Source organism: Babylonia areolata, chromosome 22 (genome assembly GCF_041734735.1).
Source record: "Babylonia areolata isolate BAREFJ2019XMU chromosome 22, ASM4173473v1, whole genome shotgun sequence".
In the NCBI taxonomy this organism is placed as follows: Eukaryota; Metazoa; Mollusca; class Gastropoda; order Neogastropoda; family Buccinidae; genus Babylonia; species Babylonia areolata.
Window position 1 is genome coordinate 39,847,632 of NC_134897.1, and position 18,090 is coordinate 39,865,721.

Below are 18,090 nucleotides of genomic sequence, written 5' to 3' on the forward strand. Positions count from 1 at the left end.
GGAAAAAGCAAGATGGTGTTGCGTCAGTTTAGAAGAATATGTTATTTTCATGTGCCCCCCACACGGGGTTTCCTGAAATAAACACGTACGTCTTGTCTTGTAAGATGATATTTTTATCATCTTCATTATTAAACAGCAGCCTGAGAGAATCTGGCTTCCAAGCCAAAGTCCTTGCCATAGAGATTGGTGCAAGAGGGTTTGTGGGCGCATCTGCCTACAGCCTCATGAAAGAGCTGTCGATTTCTGGCAAAGAGAGGACATGGGCTCTCAAGGCAATGGCAGAAACAGCAGAAAAGAGTTCCAGCTGGATCTGGTCGAGGAGGAATGAAAGTAAAGGCGTATGATGGCTCAGTGGTTAAAACGTCTGCCAGAAAAGGTGACTCAGTCCTGAAGTGGCGACCACCCTGGAGGCGCGGGTTCGAACCTGCTTAGGACCAGGAAAACAGAAGAAAAAAAAAAGAAAACGTGGCAATACAAGGGCATCCAGGAGTCATGACCTGGGTGCGGCCCGGCCCCCTTAGAGTGTAAGGAGTTAAGGGCTGAAACACTTGAATGAGGGGGGCTTCTTGTCTGAAGACCTTGTACTGTCCAGCTCTCCCTAGAGTTTCTTATCACTGGCATGATGCTGTTCATTTGATGACAGGCCCTGAACAAGAAGGAGCACAAAGGGTGTGAGAGCCCCGACACAGGAGAGCCGGACCCTTACGGTGCGGGCCTGAGGCCCGAGGAGAAGTTTGATGGGCGCCTGCCGCACGAAGACTACCAGCGGGCCATCCAGCAGAACGCTGCCCTGCGAGGGGTCAGTCTCTCTATGACGGTGTGCAGTCTTTTATCATCACCTTGATCCACCCCCCCCCCCTATCCCCACCTCCAACCCCCCACACCCCCACCTGCCATGTCTCTCCCTCCTTTCCTCTCTCCCTCCTCTTCTCCCACCACACTGACGTTGTTTTCATTCTTGTCAAACACTTTGTTGGGGGGGGGGAGTGGCACGGGAGGATATTATAGGAATGTGTGAATCATGCTGACGTTAGGGCCGTTGCCTATGATTGTGGGACAAAATGGGATACGCTCGTTTTTTGATACGTGCTTCACTGACTTAACAACTCTGATTGGGATCGGATATTGTGATTGGGTGCATTTTTGGAAACCCCTTTATATATATATATATATATATATATATATATATATATATATATATATATATATATATATCGTTTTGGTTTGTTTTTTTTTACATTCTTCCCTGGACATGTACGTCTTGAACGGAAAAGGCTTGTGTATCCACATACCTGTTTTCTGATAGTGTATCTGGATGTGCATTTGTGATTCATATGCCGTTGATTTCAGCAAAAGGCTAGTTTTGTGAAGATACATGATATTCATTAACTGTCTTTGTAATGTTTTCAGTTGTCATGGTGGTGGGTTTTTCTTGTGGGTTGCACACTTATGTACATAGGTGGATATATATTGAACAATAGAAAGTGTCTTTTGACGTAGTTGCTCACAGATTAAAATAGGAAATGAGATGGCCTTTGTGGCTGAATAGACCTAAAAGAGTAACGTTAAATGATGAATGACGATGATGGTGATGAATGTATGATGGTTAATGCTGCTGATGATTATTTTGATGGTGAATAGTGATAATGGTGATGATTATGATGATGATAGTGATGATTATGATGATGGTGAAAGTCTGTGATAGTGATTTTGATAATGGTGATGATTATGATGATGATGAATGATATAATGATGGTGGTGAATGATGATGATGATGGTAAATGATGATTATGATTATGGTGATTATGATGGTGAATGATGATGATGTGGTGAATGATGATGATGGTGGTGATCATGATGATGATGATGGTTATGATGATGGCTGTGCTGATAGTGAATGACGATGATTGTGGTGATGATGATGGTGATGATGAATGACGATGCAATGGTGATGATGATGGCTATGGTGATGTTGAATGATGATGATGATGGTGATGATGATGATGGTAGTGAATGACGATGATGATGAATGATAATGATGGTGGTGAATAATGTTGATCATGATCATGGTGATGGTCAGTGACGATGATGATGGTGAATGATGACAATGGTGATGATGATGATGGTGGTGCATAACCATGATGGTGATGTTGATGAATGATAATGATCATGGTGATGATGATGATGGTTATGGTGATGGTCAATGACGATGATGAATGTTGGTGAATGGCAATGATAGTTATGGTGATGATGATGGTGGTGATGATGATGAGGATGATGAACGACGATCATGATGGTGACACTGCTGCTGCTGCTGATGATGACAATGATAGTGAATGATGATGGTTATGATGAATGATGTTGATGATGCTGATGCTGATGATCGTGATGAATGATGATGACGACGATGATGATGAATGTTGATGATGATGATTGTAACAATGATGACGATGATGGTAGTGATGAAGTTGATGACGATGATGATGAATGTTGATGATGATGATTGTAACAATGATGACGATGATGGCAGTGATGAAGTTGACGATGATAATGATGAACGTTGATGATGATGATTGTAACAATGATGACGATGATGGTAGTGATGAAGTTGATGACGATGATGATGATGGTGGTGATGATCGTCGCTGCAGCACCCAGGCATGATGGGGCAGTACGGGCTGGGCGGTCCCATGCAGATGGCCATGGGGGGCTCGGTGTCGCCCCACACCAACATGTACCCCAGCCAGCCCCCCCCGCCCATGCTGCCGCCCAACTCCCACTCCATCAGCCCCGCCCCCAACATGCTGCAGCCCCCCCATGGTGTGTCCCCCCGCCCACACTCCACAGGTCAGCCATGCAATGTGTGTGTGTGTGTTTGTGGGGGGCCAGGGGGGCGTGGGGGGGGGGGGGGTTGTGGGTGGATGTGGGTGTGTTCGTTCTTCCGTTTAGTGAGCGTCTTTTCACTATCAGCGATATTATACAATTTAAAAAAAAAAAAGAAAAAAAAGAGGGGGGAGGAGGAAAACAGAAAAGGTAGAAACCTACCTAAAAATGCATAAGTAACATGCAATAACATTTAACAGTAACAATTCAATGATGATGATAATAATAATAATCAGAAACCATTAACACAATTCTGAAGTACATTAAAGGAATGTAGAAATAGGGATATGTGGGTGGGTGTTTCTGTGTGTTTGTAAGTGAGTGTTGTGTGTGCATGTTTGTGTGGTGTGTGTGTGTGTGTTGTGTGTGTGTGTGTGCGCGCGCGCGCGCGTGTGTGTGTGTGTGTTCAATTTCATTTAATGTCTATTCAAATTTAGTGATATAAGTGTGTGTGTGTATGTGTGTGCACACGTGCATATGCATGCATGCTGACATGTGTCCATTTGTGACCGACTGAAACTTGACTGAATGACACAGGAAAGGGCCTTAAGGCAGCTGCCGGTCGCCTCTATCCAGGAAGGCAGCCTGTTGTGCTGATGAAGTGACTCCATTTTTGTAAAGTGCTTGGTCTCTGACCAGTGATGTATGATAGTTAATCGTGACCATCAGAACAGCTGAGGAGGCAACTGCTGTCCTGTCTGTGCTAGAAATTGATTATAGTGGAGAGTGTCTTGTCCAAGTTACATCCCCACTGTCTTGGCCAAGAGGGATTTAAGACAATTGGCGTTGGGATAGTCACAGTATAAGTTTCCATATCAGTCAGTAACTCACGTAACCTGAGCTTGATGTTTGACCAAGGACTGGCACTATACAAGTATCCATATGACTTTGAGGTCCAGTGCCCAGCTTGTTCCACAGATCGACATAAGTTGAGTTGCAGCAGGGCCCACAGCAGAGTGAGAGCTGCATGATCAGTGGTTTCTCCAAAGCAATGGGAAGTCATTTACAGCCTAGTCTTTTGTGAAGGACTGTTGACTATGAAATTAGGAGGCAAGATTGCACCAGCTCTTAGTGCTGCAGCCTTGGGGGCTAGTTGGCCTTCGGGAACCATCCCAGTGCTGATTGTTCTAAAACCTCCTTGGCCAAGAGAGTGGGGATGTAACTTGGGCAAGACAGTCTCCGCTGTGATCAAATTCTTGCCCAGATAGTCAGGCCAGCAGATGCCTCCTCTGCTATTCTGATGGTCATTGTCAGACATGACTGACTATCATTACATACATTTGAATCAATCACTCACATGACCAGCATTCACCAGCAGCATAACTCTGTGTGTGTGTTGTGTGGGGGGAAACAGGAGGCATGGCGGACATGAGCCACCACTCCCCGGCCACCACGCCCAACGGCTACCAGCACCGCATCTCCCCCTGCAGCTCCCCAGGGATGATCCCGGGGGGGAAGCCCATGCACCGGGGGTCGCCCACCCCCCTGCCCCCCTCCCCCATGCCCTCGGGCTCCATGATGCACGGCGCCTCCCCCCAGCCGCTGAGACCAAACCCCAACCTGCGCATCGCCCCACCGGGAATGCAGCGCACCGATCACACCCCGGAGGTGGGTAACCAGCTCCCCCCCACCCTCCCCCACCTCCTACCATCCCTGGGGCTATGGTTTAGTGTGGTGTGCTGTGCTGCGTTGTGCTTTGCTTGTGTTGGTCTAGGCCGGACTGTACTGGAGTGTGTTGTGCTGCGTTAGTGTTGTGTTGTGTTGTGTTGAGCTGTGTAGTGTTGTGATGTATTGTGTTGTGCTGTGGGGTGTGGTACTGAACTATGAACTGTGTTGCGCTCTACTTTGTTGTGTTGTTTTGTGCTGTGTAGTGTTGTGATGTATTGTGTTGTGCTGTGGGGTGTGGTACTGAACTATGAACTGTGTTGCGCTCTACTTTGTTGTGTTGTTTTGTGCTGAGTTTTGATGCATTGTGTTGTCCCGTGCGTAGTGTGTTGTGCCGAGCTGTGTAGTACCATGCTGTTTGGTACTGAGCTATGCCATGTTCTTCTGTACTGTGTTGTGTTGTGCTGTGCTAGGCTGTGTTATGCTGGACTGGGCTGCTGTTTTGCTGTGCTGTGCTGTGTTGTGTCACATACTGTGCTGTGCTGTGTTGTGTCACATACTGTGCTGTGCTGTGTATTGTTGTGCTGTGCTGTGTTGTGTTGTTTCACGTACTGTGCTGTGCTGTGTATTGTTGTGCTGTGCTGTGTTTTGTTGTGCTGTGCTGTGTTGTGTCACATGCTGTGCTGTGTTGTGTTGTGTTTTGTTGTGCTGTGTTGTGTTGTGTCACATGCTGTGCTGTGCTGTGTTTTGTTGTGCTGTGTTGTGTTTTGTTGTGCTGTGTCACATACTGTGCTGTGCTGTGTTTTGTTGTGCTGTGTTGTGTTGTGTTTTGTTGTGCTGTGCTGTGTTGTGTCACATGCTGTGCTGTGCTGTGTTTTGTTGTGCTGTGTTGTGTTGTGTTGTGTTGTGTTGTGCTGTGTTGTGTTGTGTCACATACTGTGTTGTGCTGTGTTGTGTTGTTTCACATACTGTGCTGTGCTGTGTTTTGTTGTGCTGTGTTTTGTTGTGCTGTGCTGTGCTGTGTTGTGTCACATGCTGTGCTGTGCTGTGTTTTGTTGTGCTGTGTTGTTTCACATACTGTGCTGTGCTGTGTTTTGTTGTGTTGTGTTTTGTTGTGCTGTGCTGTGTTGTGTTGTGTCACATACTGTGCTGTGTATTGTTGTGCTGTGTTGTGTTGTGTCACATACTGTGCTGTGCTGTGTTGTGTTGTGTCACATACTGTGCTGTGTATTGTTGTGCTGTGTTGTGTTGTGTTGTGTCACATACTGTGCTGTGCTGTGTTTTGTTGTGCTGTGCTGTGTTGTGTTGTGTCACATACTGTGCTGTGCTGTGTTTTGCTGTGTTGTTTCGTACTGGGCCGTGCTGCACTCGGCTGGGTTGTGCTGTGCTGTTTGTATCATATAATACTGTGCTGTGTTTCGCTGTGTTGTTTTGTGATGGGCTGAGTTGTGCTGGGCTGTGCTACACTGTGTTTGTGGGTGACATGTTAGTGTGAGATGTGGAGTAAACTTTTAAAAAGATTTTTGTCCCCCTACTTTAGAATGAATTTATAGATAGCTCCTTAAAGCAAAAAAACGTTGGCTGCTACCAGCTAGCTTTCATGATATGACAAGTGCAATGAAATTCTTCTTTAACATTTAATTCATTACATTTCATAGTTTTAGAATTTTTCTTTCCCACCCTTCATATTTTTTAAAACTTTGATTAAAATGAATTCAGTTTTGCAAATTTTTCTCATTTTTTAGCAAGTAAAAAAACGCTAGTTTTATGTTGCACACTATCAGAGTGTGAATGTCATTGCTTTTTTAATTCAGCATGGCTTGCATGACATACAGACATTGAAGTGACACTGGTAAAACCGCAATTCTTTTTTTCTTTACTGCCATAAAATCTGCTGAAGGGTTACATGAAGGCAGTAATGTGGTGGTAATGTTCTGCTGATGATGCCTGCAGTGCAACCAAATTGCAAAATCATAAAACCATTTTCCTTCTACCCCTCTCCCCTGTTCCCCCACCCCTCCCACACACTCACCCCTTCCCCCCAAAAAAATCAAGATGATTTTTAAAAAATGTAACAAGAAAAAGAAAGAAATGTTGGTGTGCTATATATTTTTCTTAACACTTGCATTTGAAGGATTGATAATTTGCACAAACACACACACACACGCGCGCGCACACACACACACACACACACACACACACACACATGCACACACACACACACGCACGCTCTCTCTCTCTCTCTCTCTCTGTTGTGCAGAATTACAGAATTATGAAAGGTGACTTGCAGCTCATATGTTTTAGTTGGTCACATGTATGGTTTGGTTTGGTTTGGTTTGGTGTGTGTCATTGTATGGGTTTGTGTTGTGTCCGTGTACAGAGTTAAGTTGTTGGAGAGTTTTGGTGTGTTTCACGTGCAGGCTCAGTGCCAGTCCCCCAGTCAGCAGATGACGGTGAACACCACCATGACAGGCAACATGAACTATCCCACCAGTCTCAGCTCTACCTTCCCAACAAGTCAGTTTCGGCCTTTTTTTTGCAAAATAGCAGTGTCATAGTTGATTAAAGAAATTGAATTACAGTATGGAAAAAAAAAAAGAAACAACTTTTTCTTTTCTTCTGTCAATCTTTTCTTTTTTTGCTTTTTTTCCCTTTCCTTTTATTTATTTTTTTATATACTTTTTTGTGGGGCTAAGGGGGGTAATTCAAGGCATGAATTATAATGAACTTTTGTCTTTTTATTTTTTTTAATTCATATTTATGTTATTGTTGTTTTTTTAATTCTCAGATTATGACACAAGTTTGGAAGAATATAAGGTAAACAGCAAACTAATGTATTGCTGTTGGTACAGTATGAGCAGGTATCTTACTTTGTTTGTTTTTTTAACACAAACTGGTTTATTTGTATTTGTATTTCTTTTTATCACAACAGATTTCTCTGTGTGAAATTCAGGCTGCTCTCCCCATGGAGAGCACATTGCTACACTACAGCGCCACCCTTTTTTTTTTTTGTATTTTTTCCTGCGTGTAGTTTTATTTGTTTTTCCTATCAACGTGGATTTTTCTACAGAATGTTGCCAGGAACAACCCTTTTGTTGCCATGGATTCTTTTACATGTGCTAAGTGCATGCTGCACACAGGACCTCGGTTTATTGTCTCATTCGAATGACTAGCGTCCAGACCACCACTCAAGGTCTAGTGGAGTGCAAGAAAATATCAGCGGCTGAACCGTGATTTGAACCAGCATGCTCAGATTCTCTCACTTCCTACATGGATGCGTTACCTGTAGGCCATCACTCCCCATTTTAGGGGGAAGGATAGGGACATGCCATCAGTTTCAGTTTCTCAAGGAGGGATCACTGTATTCGAACAAATCCATATACGCAACACAGCATCTGCTAGGCAGATGCTGACAGCAGCATAACCCAACATGCTTGTCAGGCCTTGAGTTCATGCATATGTGTACCTATCAGAGTAGACTTCTACAGAATTTGGCCAGTGGACAACACTTTTGTTGCCATGGGTGGTTTTTCAGTGTGCCAAGTGGGCGCTGCACACAGGACCTCAGTTTATTGTCTCATCCTAATGACTAGATGCTCAGTTTTAATTTTCCAGTCAAACTTGGGAGGAAGGGTGAGGGTGGGGAATGGAACCCACACCCTGAAGGACACTTTACTGGCAGATGAGTGTCTTAACCATTCTGCCTCTTTCCTCTCTTGTGCCATCTCTTTTTAACTCTCTCCATACGAACGGCGAAAGAGACGACGTTAACAGCGTTTCACCCCAATTACCATCATCAAAATATTGCAAACAGAAGGCTCTTATACTGAAGAGGTGAATGTTGACAAAGAATACCACAATTCTGACGATGGAAGCTAAAGGTTGGGTCATTCAGACACCCACTGGACATCCAAAGGGTCTGTGTAGAGGAGAAGAGAGGACTGGCCGTACTGAGTGAGTTAAGACTGCTTTTCTATTATCAAGGACAAGCTTTAATGTGCATTTTACTACTTACTGCATTGCCTTTAACTCACTCCTGGACAATGGAACGCTATAAGCGTTCCTAATGTAAGGTACTGTTCTGGACGATGGAATGCCATAGCGGTTTCGACAGTTAAAAACTTGTCCACGTTTTCCTCATGGGGTAGCATAAAAATCGGGCATTGCGAACATGTCAAAGGTCGAATGGAAAGTTTCTTCATGAGGTTTTCATGACTGTACACTCGCTGGTCAGCTGTTGACCTTGGTACCCGACATGACAAGCTAATCTGCATACGTATCGAAAATGGCATCGCAGGCAATATAATCGGAAATTTTTTTTAGCAAACTGGATCGCGACAGCTGCTGAAGTGATTGAAATGCTTCAAACTGAAGGTTTGGACATCGAGAATGATGAACACGTTGAATAAATTATCTGCAGTGAAGAAAGATACCAGCAAGAAGATTCTGACAGTGACTCAGCTTCTGAGGGCTATGAAGAGAGGGAGGGGGGTGGGCGTACACACAACGTTAGAAGAGGGGTCAAGTACAGGGAGTTTCATTCAGTTACTTTGTGTTTTGTATTTTTTTGTGTTTTTTTTCCCTAACCCTTACAAATGGGTCGTCTGCAGGGGAAAGCAAAGGAGAAAACTATCTGCCCGGAGTGAGTTAAAAGTATGAAAAAATGTACTGACTGTTTGTTTTTTTCCCCCAGACAATTTCAACATGAACAGCAATGACATGGGCGGTGGAGGTGGTGGGGGGATGGGCTACGACAACACCTGGCCAGGGCAGAGCATGATGGGAACTCCCATGAGTTCCCCCATGCCACACAGTCAGTCCATGATGGGCCATCAGAGGTGGGTCTCATCTGTGTGTGTGTGTGTGTGTGTGTGTGTGTTCTTTTGTTTAACGTCCATCACAGTTGTGATTTTTAGGTGTAAATCCACCCGACCTTACGCTTGGCTTATATTGTCATCACTACTTTTCCTGTTCCTCTCTTCTGAGTTTGCATCACAAAAAGTATGAATGAAATAAAACAAAAAAAAGCAACTACTTAACCGATGAATTTACAACAGAGAGCCAATGAGTGTGTGTCATGTGTGTGTTTGTGTGTGTGTGTGTGTGAAGATGGATATTGACAGTGTAGATCCTGATGACAATATAGATTCTGACAACACAGTGTGATTTGATGGCATGGTAAGATGGGTATTGACAGTGTAGATCCCGATGACAGTACAGATCCTGACAACACAGTGTGATTTGATGGCATGGTAAGATGGGTATTGACAGATCCTGATGACAGTACAGATCCTGACAACACAGTGTGATTTGATGGCGTGGTAAGATGGGTATTGACAGTGCAGATCCTGATGACAGTACAGATCCTGACAACACAGTGTGATTTGATGGCGTGGTAAGATGGGTATTGACAGTGTAGATCCCGATGACAGTACAGATCCTGACAACACAGTGTGATTTGATGGCATGGTAAGATGGGTATTGACAGTGCAGATCCTGATGGCAGTACAGATCCTGACAACACAGTGTGATTTGATGGCATGGTAAGATGGGTATTGACAGATCCTGATAACAGTAGAGATCCTGACAACAGTGTGATTTGATGGCGTGGTAAGATGGGTATTGACAGTGTAGATCCTGATGACAGTACAGATCCTGACAACACAGTGTGATTTGATGGCGTGGTAAGATGGGTATTGACAGTGTAGATCCTGATGACAGTACAGATCCTGACAACACAGTGTGATTTGATGGCGTGGTAAGATGGGTATTGACAGTGTAGATCCTGATGACAGTACAGATCCTGACAACACAGTGCGATTTGATGGCGTGGGTAAGATGGGTATTGACAGTGTAGATCCTGATGACAGTACAGATCCTGACAACACAGTGTGATTTGATGGCGTGGTAAGATGGGTATTGACAGTGCAGATCCTGATGACAGTACAGATCCTGACAACACAGTGTGATTTGATGGCATGGTAAGATGGGTATTGACAGTGTAGATCCTGATGACAGTGCAGATCCTGACAGACCCAGCTGTTTCCCTTTGTCCCCCCCAGCCCAGTGCAGGGCATGGCAGGAGGCCATGTGTCCCCCATGACCGTCAACAACCTCAGCGGCATCCACGTCAAAAGTGAGCCCATCACCCCGCCCCCACCGGCACGGGATTCCACCACCCCTTCTGGCCCCATGCCCCCTGGCCAGGCCTCGCCGCAGCCACAACAACAACAACAAGGACAACAAGGACAGCACCAGCTACAGGCCATGGGGGACGGGATGGGCAACCAGCTGTCTCCAGTCCACCCCTCCCAGACGGACGCGTCCTCGCCCGTCCACGTCCACAACCTGGACTACGACAGCCCCCTGGCCAAACGGTCGCGCATCGAGGGCTGGACCACCTAGGTGGCGCTGCAGGAGTCAGGTCATGACCTTCAGCTAGGACAGCTGCTGCCTGTGCCTGTTGTTGTGGCAGAGCCAGAGGGTTGGAGGACGGAGGGGAGGGGAGGGGAGGGGACAGGGCGGAGAGGGAGAGCGTGACTTTGGGGGATGTTGCGTCTGTGCTTGAGGCTGGTTGTGGAGTTGCAGACCTCGACAGGAGTGGAGAGAGGAAGGGAGAAGGTGTTTTTGGTTTGTTGACTCTCCACTGACGTGATGGTGTGGAGAGTTTTTCCACGAACAGCGGTGACATGGGCGGTGGTGAGGAAAGTATTTTTGCTTTTGTTGACTCACGCGCTGACGGTGTTGGAAAGCGTGTGCATCGGACAGGTATGATTGAGGTCCAGTCCCTGTGCCTAGCTCCTGTGGCCAAGCCAGCCAACCTGTGGTGATGTGTTATCTCTCCGGTGACAGCTGTGACGAAGCTTGTTGTGTGTGTTTAAATGTGTCTGTGTCTTTGTCCACCTTGTTGATGTGCACGTTCTGCGCTTCTCTTCAGCTTTACTGGTGATCTGTCTGTCTGCCTGCCTGCCTGCCTGTGCTTTCTGTGTGTTTGTGTGTCACCACGCCATGTAGCAGCAGCAGTGGAGGGGGGAGGGTGGAGAGTCATCGCCCATGTTGGGGGGGTCTGCTCGCTACATGGACATGCGGTTGTGTTTGAGTCAGTCATCCCCTGTTGCTACTGGGTTTGTTTTTTTTTCTTATCGTCATTGAATTTGTTTTGTTTTGGTTTTTTTTTTGGTTATGTGTCTCTGTTTTTGTAAATAGATAAAGTCATTGTTTTGACTGAAAACTTGAAATCACAACCCATATGTCCGTGATACATGCTACAAAAAAAAAGGGTTTGACATCAAGATATGGGAATGTTCTTAATTGTAAAAAGCTTTAAAAAAACAAACAAAAAAACAACAACGGTATCAATAATTTCAGTGTTTATTTTGCTCACTATTGAAGGAATGTTTAAAGCAATTAAAGCTTGATGATTAACTGAAGCATGATTACTAATGAATAGTACCATTTTAAGTAAAAATGTGTTCATTTGTTGTTTTGTCCCTTGTAGGATGTGGTTTTTAAGTGAAATGTGTTCATCTGTGGTTTTTGCTCCTAGAATGAGTGGCTGAATGTTGTTACAAAAGGCTGTTTGATCTCTTACTCTGGTACATGGTCAATATCCTAACAGTGTGCTTTATTGTCTTTCAGATTTGATTCTTTGTAAACACAAACGTAGTCCAATAACGCCCCTCTCCTCTCCAGTTTGCTTCACATGGTCCTCAGGTAACTTTGTTCCTTCATCCTACCTGAACATGGCTGACTGTTTGCTTCATTGTAGCCGTGCCTGTACGTTAGTCTCTCAGGTGTCTGTTCCCATTCATTGAAGGTGCACTGCCTACCTGGCTGCTTCTCATGTCATCTCTGATGCTCTGCTGCTGGCAAAACTGGACCGCATCTTTGGGAAATAGATTGTGCGTCTGTCCGTCTTGTCTTTCTAGACCTAAATTTTTTAATGTTGGCTAATGATACTCTGAACAAGTCATTCAGGGTTTTCTCAGTGACAGTTGACAACTGAAGAGCTGTTCGGTTTTGTTGTTTTTTTCTCCAAAACTTTTTAATTTATGTTTCATTTATTTATTAATTATTATTTGACAGGAAATCACAGACATCCTGATCACCACAAAGAGCAGTGCTTGATGTAGACAACTTGCAGGTGCTTTTGATAAAACAGCACCTTTTGCCCTTCACTGTCACAGGCTTTGTACATGTTTTTAATCACAAAGGTCTCTAAAAAATAATAAAATAAAAATAAGTTTAAATACCGTGGCAAGGCACAAAAAAAAAAAAAAAAAATTGAACTATGGTGCCAGAAACCCATATGAACAGCCCAGTGTTTTGAGTGCAGGATTATGCCCCTTCTTTGAATCACATCTGCTGCACAGAGGAGAACCACAAATTTGATTGTGAAAACATCTTTCAGAATAAGTGGGGTTAAAAAAAATTTTTTGGAATAATCATTTCTTTCTTTGAAATTCAAATGTGTGTGGAACATTTCACTAATATGCTTTGTCACTGACAGGTGATTTTGGTCTTTTTTTCAGTAAAACCCAAACCAAAAACATTTAGAAATCAGGGTATTTGTGGCTCTGGAAAGACCGTTATTTCCATAGAGTGATTGATGTCACTGCTGGCACCAGAAAAGAGCAAACTGTCCCTCTGTATTGAAGATCCTGTGGACGGCATGTACAGAACTTATGAGGGTGGTGAGAGAACATCTTCTATGTCTCTTCATTGGAGACAGTGTGGGTTATATCAGTGGATGTTTGTGATATCAACAGTAAATGTTGGTCAGAGAGAGGCTGTGCGTAGGGGGACATCACTGCTGAACGACACAGGACTTAGAAACAACAAGCATGTCACATTTCCTTCAAGGTTTTTTGTTGTTGTTTTTTTTAAGTATATAAAAAAAACCAGGAATGGTCTGCCATTTGTTCATTTTCTTTAAAAACGACAAAGACTGTGTTGGATTTTGCATCTTTTATCAAAATTAACAAGGTTTCAGAATGTGTCGGCAGTCTTTCCTCTTTGGACAGGGTGCAGCCATGATACAAGTCCTCTTTGGACAGGGTGTAGCCATGATACAAGTCCTCTTTGGACAGGGTGCAGCCATGATACAAGTCCTCTTTGGACAGGGTGCAGCCATGATACAAGTCCTCTTTGGACAGGGTGCAGCCATGATACAAGTCCTTTTTGGACAGGGTGCAGCCATGATACAAGTCCTCTTTGGACAGGGTGTAGCCATGATACAAGTCCTCTTTGGACAAGGTGTAGCCATGATACAAGTCCTTTTTGGACAGGGTGTAGCCATGATACAAGTCCTCTTTGGACAGGGTGCAGCCATGATACAAGTCCTCTTTGGACAGGGTGTAGCCATGATACAAGTCCTCTTTGGACAGGGTGCAGCCATGATACAAGTCCTCTTTGGACAGGGTGCAGCCATGATACAAGTCCTCTTTGGACAGGGTGTAGCCATGATACAAGCCCTCTTTGGACAGGGTGTAGCCATGATACAAGTGATTTGCTGTTGATGCAGTTCTTTCACATCAATGACAGTGCCTCTTCCTTTCGAGAGAGCAGGAGGAGCCTTGCAGAAGGGAAATGCTCATGACATATCACTGTATCAAGGGGAACTGCCCTGTTCTGCCCCCAACCCTCTTCAGTCCTGTTGGCTGTAGATCCCCCTACAGAATAAAATTTCAGCAGTTCTGTGCTGGTACTGAATGGCAGACTTGTCACGGCTTTCAGGTGCACAATGCCCAACACAAAAATAATGACAAAATAATAACGCTGATGGAAATGTAATCAAACATGGATGATGACAGGAAATATTTCAAGTCATATCAGTTCTTGGGGCTGGGGAGATAGGGGATTAGAAAGATTTTTTCTGTAAACTTTATTAATGAAGCAGTACATCAGTTGCCACGTCAGTGTGTATGATATGTTCTTGGGTGATTGAGGTGGATTTGGAGGGAAGGGGGGGGACTAGGGTGGGTCGGGAATGGAGTGTGGGGTGGGATTGAGAACAAAAAACAACTCACTGTCATGGCATAGTTTGATGTAGCCCAGCACCATCACAGCCATAGCAGTGCATAGTACTGACCACACCACTGCATATCACAGACCCCAGAATGCTGGTTTGTAAGTTGGGAGGGGAATTTTTATCTTACTTGAGAGCAGAGTCAAGTGTGTTCATGATGATATTTTTAGGATAATGACTCAGGTCATGCAAAATGTGAGCGAGTGGAATACCGCGTTTCATGTCAATCCCTGTTAAACATCTTGCGTGTTTGATTCTCTTTTATGCGAGTCAATTATGGTTTATTGCGTCAGGTTGTGTGTCAAATATGTAAATAAGGGTTGTTACAATTGCTGAATGTCTCAGCAGAAAATGGTCCAGATGCACAGGCTATACTGTGACTGTACATACAAATGTTGTTATTTTATTGACTGGCCCAGTTAAACAAGCGTGGTAATGTGTCGGTATCTATCTGTCCTGTGCCTATCCATTGCACACCACACCCATTCTGTGCTTCACACATGAATATTGACCAGTCCTGTTTGTTATCTAAAGACTGTGGATACCTTGTTCTTGTAGATTTTCCTTCATTATTTTGATCCAGCACAAAACTGGATGGAGGTTTCAGCTTTGTGTGATGGTTTGCTTTCAGCCATGAGGTGACTGAAGCAGACAGTCTGGCTGTAGACGTTGTGGAATCAATCACCCATTGAACCGCAGTTGTGTGATGTAATGCTGAAAGTTGGCTCTGGAAGCAAAAGCAGTTATTGTTATTCTGTGGGTCCCAGACTTTCTGCTTTTGTGTACATATCACTTACCTTTTGACTGATGTTGATCATGTGCCGATACAGGACTATATTTTTTACATCCATGCCTCTTTTTCTTCCTCCCCTCTCCCCCACCTTAAAATCCAGTTTTGAGTACTGTAAGTGTGATAAAGCCTTAACTGTTTCATGGTTGTGTGTGGTTTTGTGAGCACTCTATCCTTTCCCTGACATGGAAACCATGCTGATGCTAAATAACGGTGGTGTGTATACCAACACAGTCTGTGCCCTTGTGTTTGTACAGAATGTCCCTTTTTGAATCTGCACCCTCTTCTCTACAGAATACCTTGTGGTGAATAGAGAAAGCTAAAAGTCCATGTGTCAGGTTTTGTCTTCAGTGTAAGAAAGAAACTCTGTGCAACAAAGGGGTCCACAGAAATTGAAAAGTGGAGCACTTCATTCAGGAATGGACGACTGAACCTAGGAGTGGAAGAAGACCGTGACAAGTTTCCACAGAGAAAGAGCCTTGTTCCAAGTTGGAATATTCCTCTGCTGAATATCTGCAAAGTAAATATCTAAAAGTGGGTAAGCAAATAGAATATACATGTGCTTAAATACGAGAGAGAAGTATTGTTCCCCTTAAAACATTGGACAAGTATTCATTTCATGAATGCGGCTGATCATCCAAAGACCAAAGAGAAACTGAAGGCTGAGAAAGGTCTTCCTGTCACATTCATTCTGTAACAAATACCTCACTTAGCATTCTTTTCAGGTGACATTTCATTCTTTTCAATATTTGTGTGTTGATGTATATGTGCCTGCATTAAAAAATCTGTTTCTTACCAGTTATCCTTTTGATTGTGTACACGTTTTAACCCCCCACCCCCCTTTTTTTTTTGAAAGGCTGCACTGAAAAAGTATGTTTTGAAACCTGTGCTCTGTATGGTTTTCTTGTAGTAAGCTGTGGGTTCACCATTCTTACAACATGAAACTAGTCAGTGGAGGGAAGAGACTGAAAAGAAAGCTGTGTCTTATCCTTTTTGTTTGGAAATTTGAAACAACATGGGTGACGCTTTTTAAAACAACATGATGTCAGCTTGGTCAGTTCAGTTCACGGACTCCCCAAATCCATACATCGAAACGAATCGGATGTAAACAGAAACATGGATTAAAGTTGATGGACACAGGATTAGAGTGAATGTAGATCAATTATGGAGAGGAAACAAAATCTGTGAACTTGATCATTTCCGCCCAGTAGCCCTGGATTGTTTTCCCTCTGTTTATTACCAGTAAAAATGGTATCTGCCTCCATTTTCCATGTCTATCACATGTGTATTTTATGAATATTAATTTTGTTAGTTTTTGTTATATCAAAAAACAAAACAAACAAAAAAACAACAACAAAAAAATGCATTGAACTTAAAACTTAATTAATGACGCTGTATTCCTGTTTGCTCTTTGTCATATTTTTGTGTGTGCTTGCTCTACATCTGAGCATGGAACATTGTTTTAAGACTGGAGACATACAGAGACATTTTTGTTTTGTTTTATGCTCATTACTGTGTGCTTTGAACTGAAATTAGAATATTAAGTAAAAGCCAATCTTGCCACTTTTGGGGGGTGGCTGGTCAAAGAATATGGTAACTTGGGAAACAATTTTTTTTAAGACTCTTGCCTTTCCATTTGATATATTGTGAGCATGTTCCACTATGTGTAAAAGAGAACTGGTTTGTGCCATTATTGTAGATAAATAACTTTTTTTTTTTAACGTTTGGAGTAGCAAAAATGATTATACTTCAGTTTGGTGGTCCAATTGTTTGGAACTCACTGCCTTCAAAGCACAATACCCATTTTTTCATGCAGATAATTGTTGATGGATAATCATGTTTCCCACACACTTGTACACAATAATTATAGTTGTACTGTAAGTGACTGTTTGTGAGGAAATGGATGATGTATGACTTTACAGTAATTTTTTATATATATATATGTCAGAACTTATAGCTATGATATATGAATGATGTTAATTGTTATTGTGACTCAAAATGGGACTCGATGATAGATTAATAAAGAAAATAATAAATATATTCAGTGGACATTTCATGGACAGCAAAATCATCTCACCCAGGTGGCTGTGGGCTTATGTGCTTTAGCTTGTCGATGCCCGTGATCAGTGTGTTTGATATGCCCGTTTGATCAGTGTGTTTGATATGCCCGTGTGATCAGTGTGTTTGATATGCCCATGATCAGTGTGTTTGATATGCCCGTAATCAGTGTGTTTGATATGCCCGTTTGATCAGTGTGTTTGATATGCCCATGATCAGTGTGTTTGATATGCCCGTTTGATCAGTGTGTTTGATATGCCCGTGATCAGTGTGTTTGATATGCCCGTAATCAGTGTGTTTGATATGCCCGTTTGATCAGTGTGTTTGATATGCCCATGATCAGTGTGTTTGAGATGCCCGTGATCGATCAGTGTGTTTGATATGCCCGTGATCAGTGTGTTTGATATGCCCGTGATCAGTGTGTTTGAGATGCCCGTGATCAGTGTGTTTGATATGCCTGTGATCAGTGTGTTTGATATGCCCGTGATCAGTGTGTTTGAGATGCCTGTGATCAGTGTGTTTGAGATGCCTGTGATCAGTGTGTTTGAGATGCGTGTGATCAGTGTGTTTGAGATGCCTGTGATCAGTGTGTTTGATATGCCTGTGATCAGTGTGTTTGAGATGCCTGTGATCAGTGTGTTTGATATGCCTGTGATCAGTGTGTTTGATATGCCCGTGATCAGTGTGTTTGAGATGCCTGTGATCAGTGTGTTTGATATGCCCGTGA

General features: G+C 43.5%; 1 protein-coding gene across 6 annotated transcripts in view; it reads left to right on the plus strand.

The window, feature by feature from the left end:
- Positions 1-17,879, plus strand: part of LOC143297454 (myocyte-specific enhancer factor 2A-like) — a 116,792-nt gene extending 98,913 nt beyond the window's left edge. For 5 of the 6 annotated variants that reach the window (XM_076609838.1, XM_076609842.1, XM_076609841.1 and 2 more), the window contains exons 4-9: positions 644-817; positions 2,652-2,847; positions 4,238-4,491; positions 6,909-7,005; positions 9,182-9,326; positions 10,551-17,879. In XM_076609838.1, coding sequence (XP_076465953.1) covers positions 644-817; positions 2,652-2,847; positions 4,238-4,491; positions 6,909-7,005; positions 9,182-9,326; positions 10,551-10,893 — 1,209 coding nt within the window. In that variant the 3' untranslated portion in view covers positions 10,894-17,879. The remainder of the gene's footprint in view (positions 1-643; positions 818-2,651; positions 2,848-4,237; positions 4,492-6,908; positions 7,006-9,181; positions 9,327-10,550) is intronic. The other variant, XM_076609843.1, reaches the window with a different exon arrangement.
- The last annotated feature ends 211 nt before the right edge of the window (positions 17,880-18,090 follow it).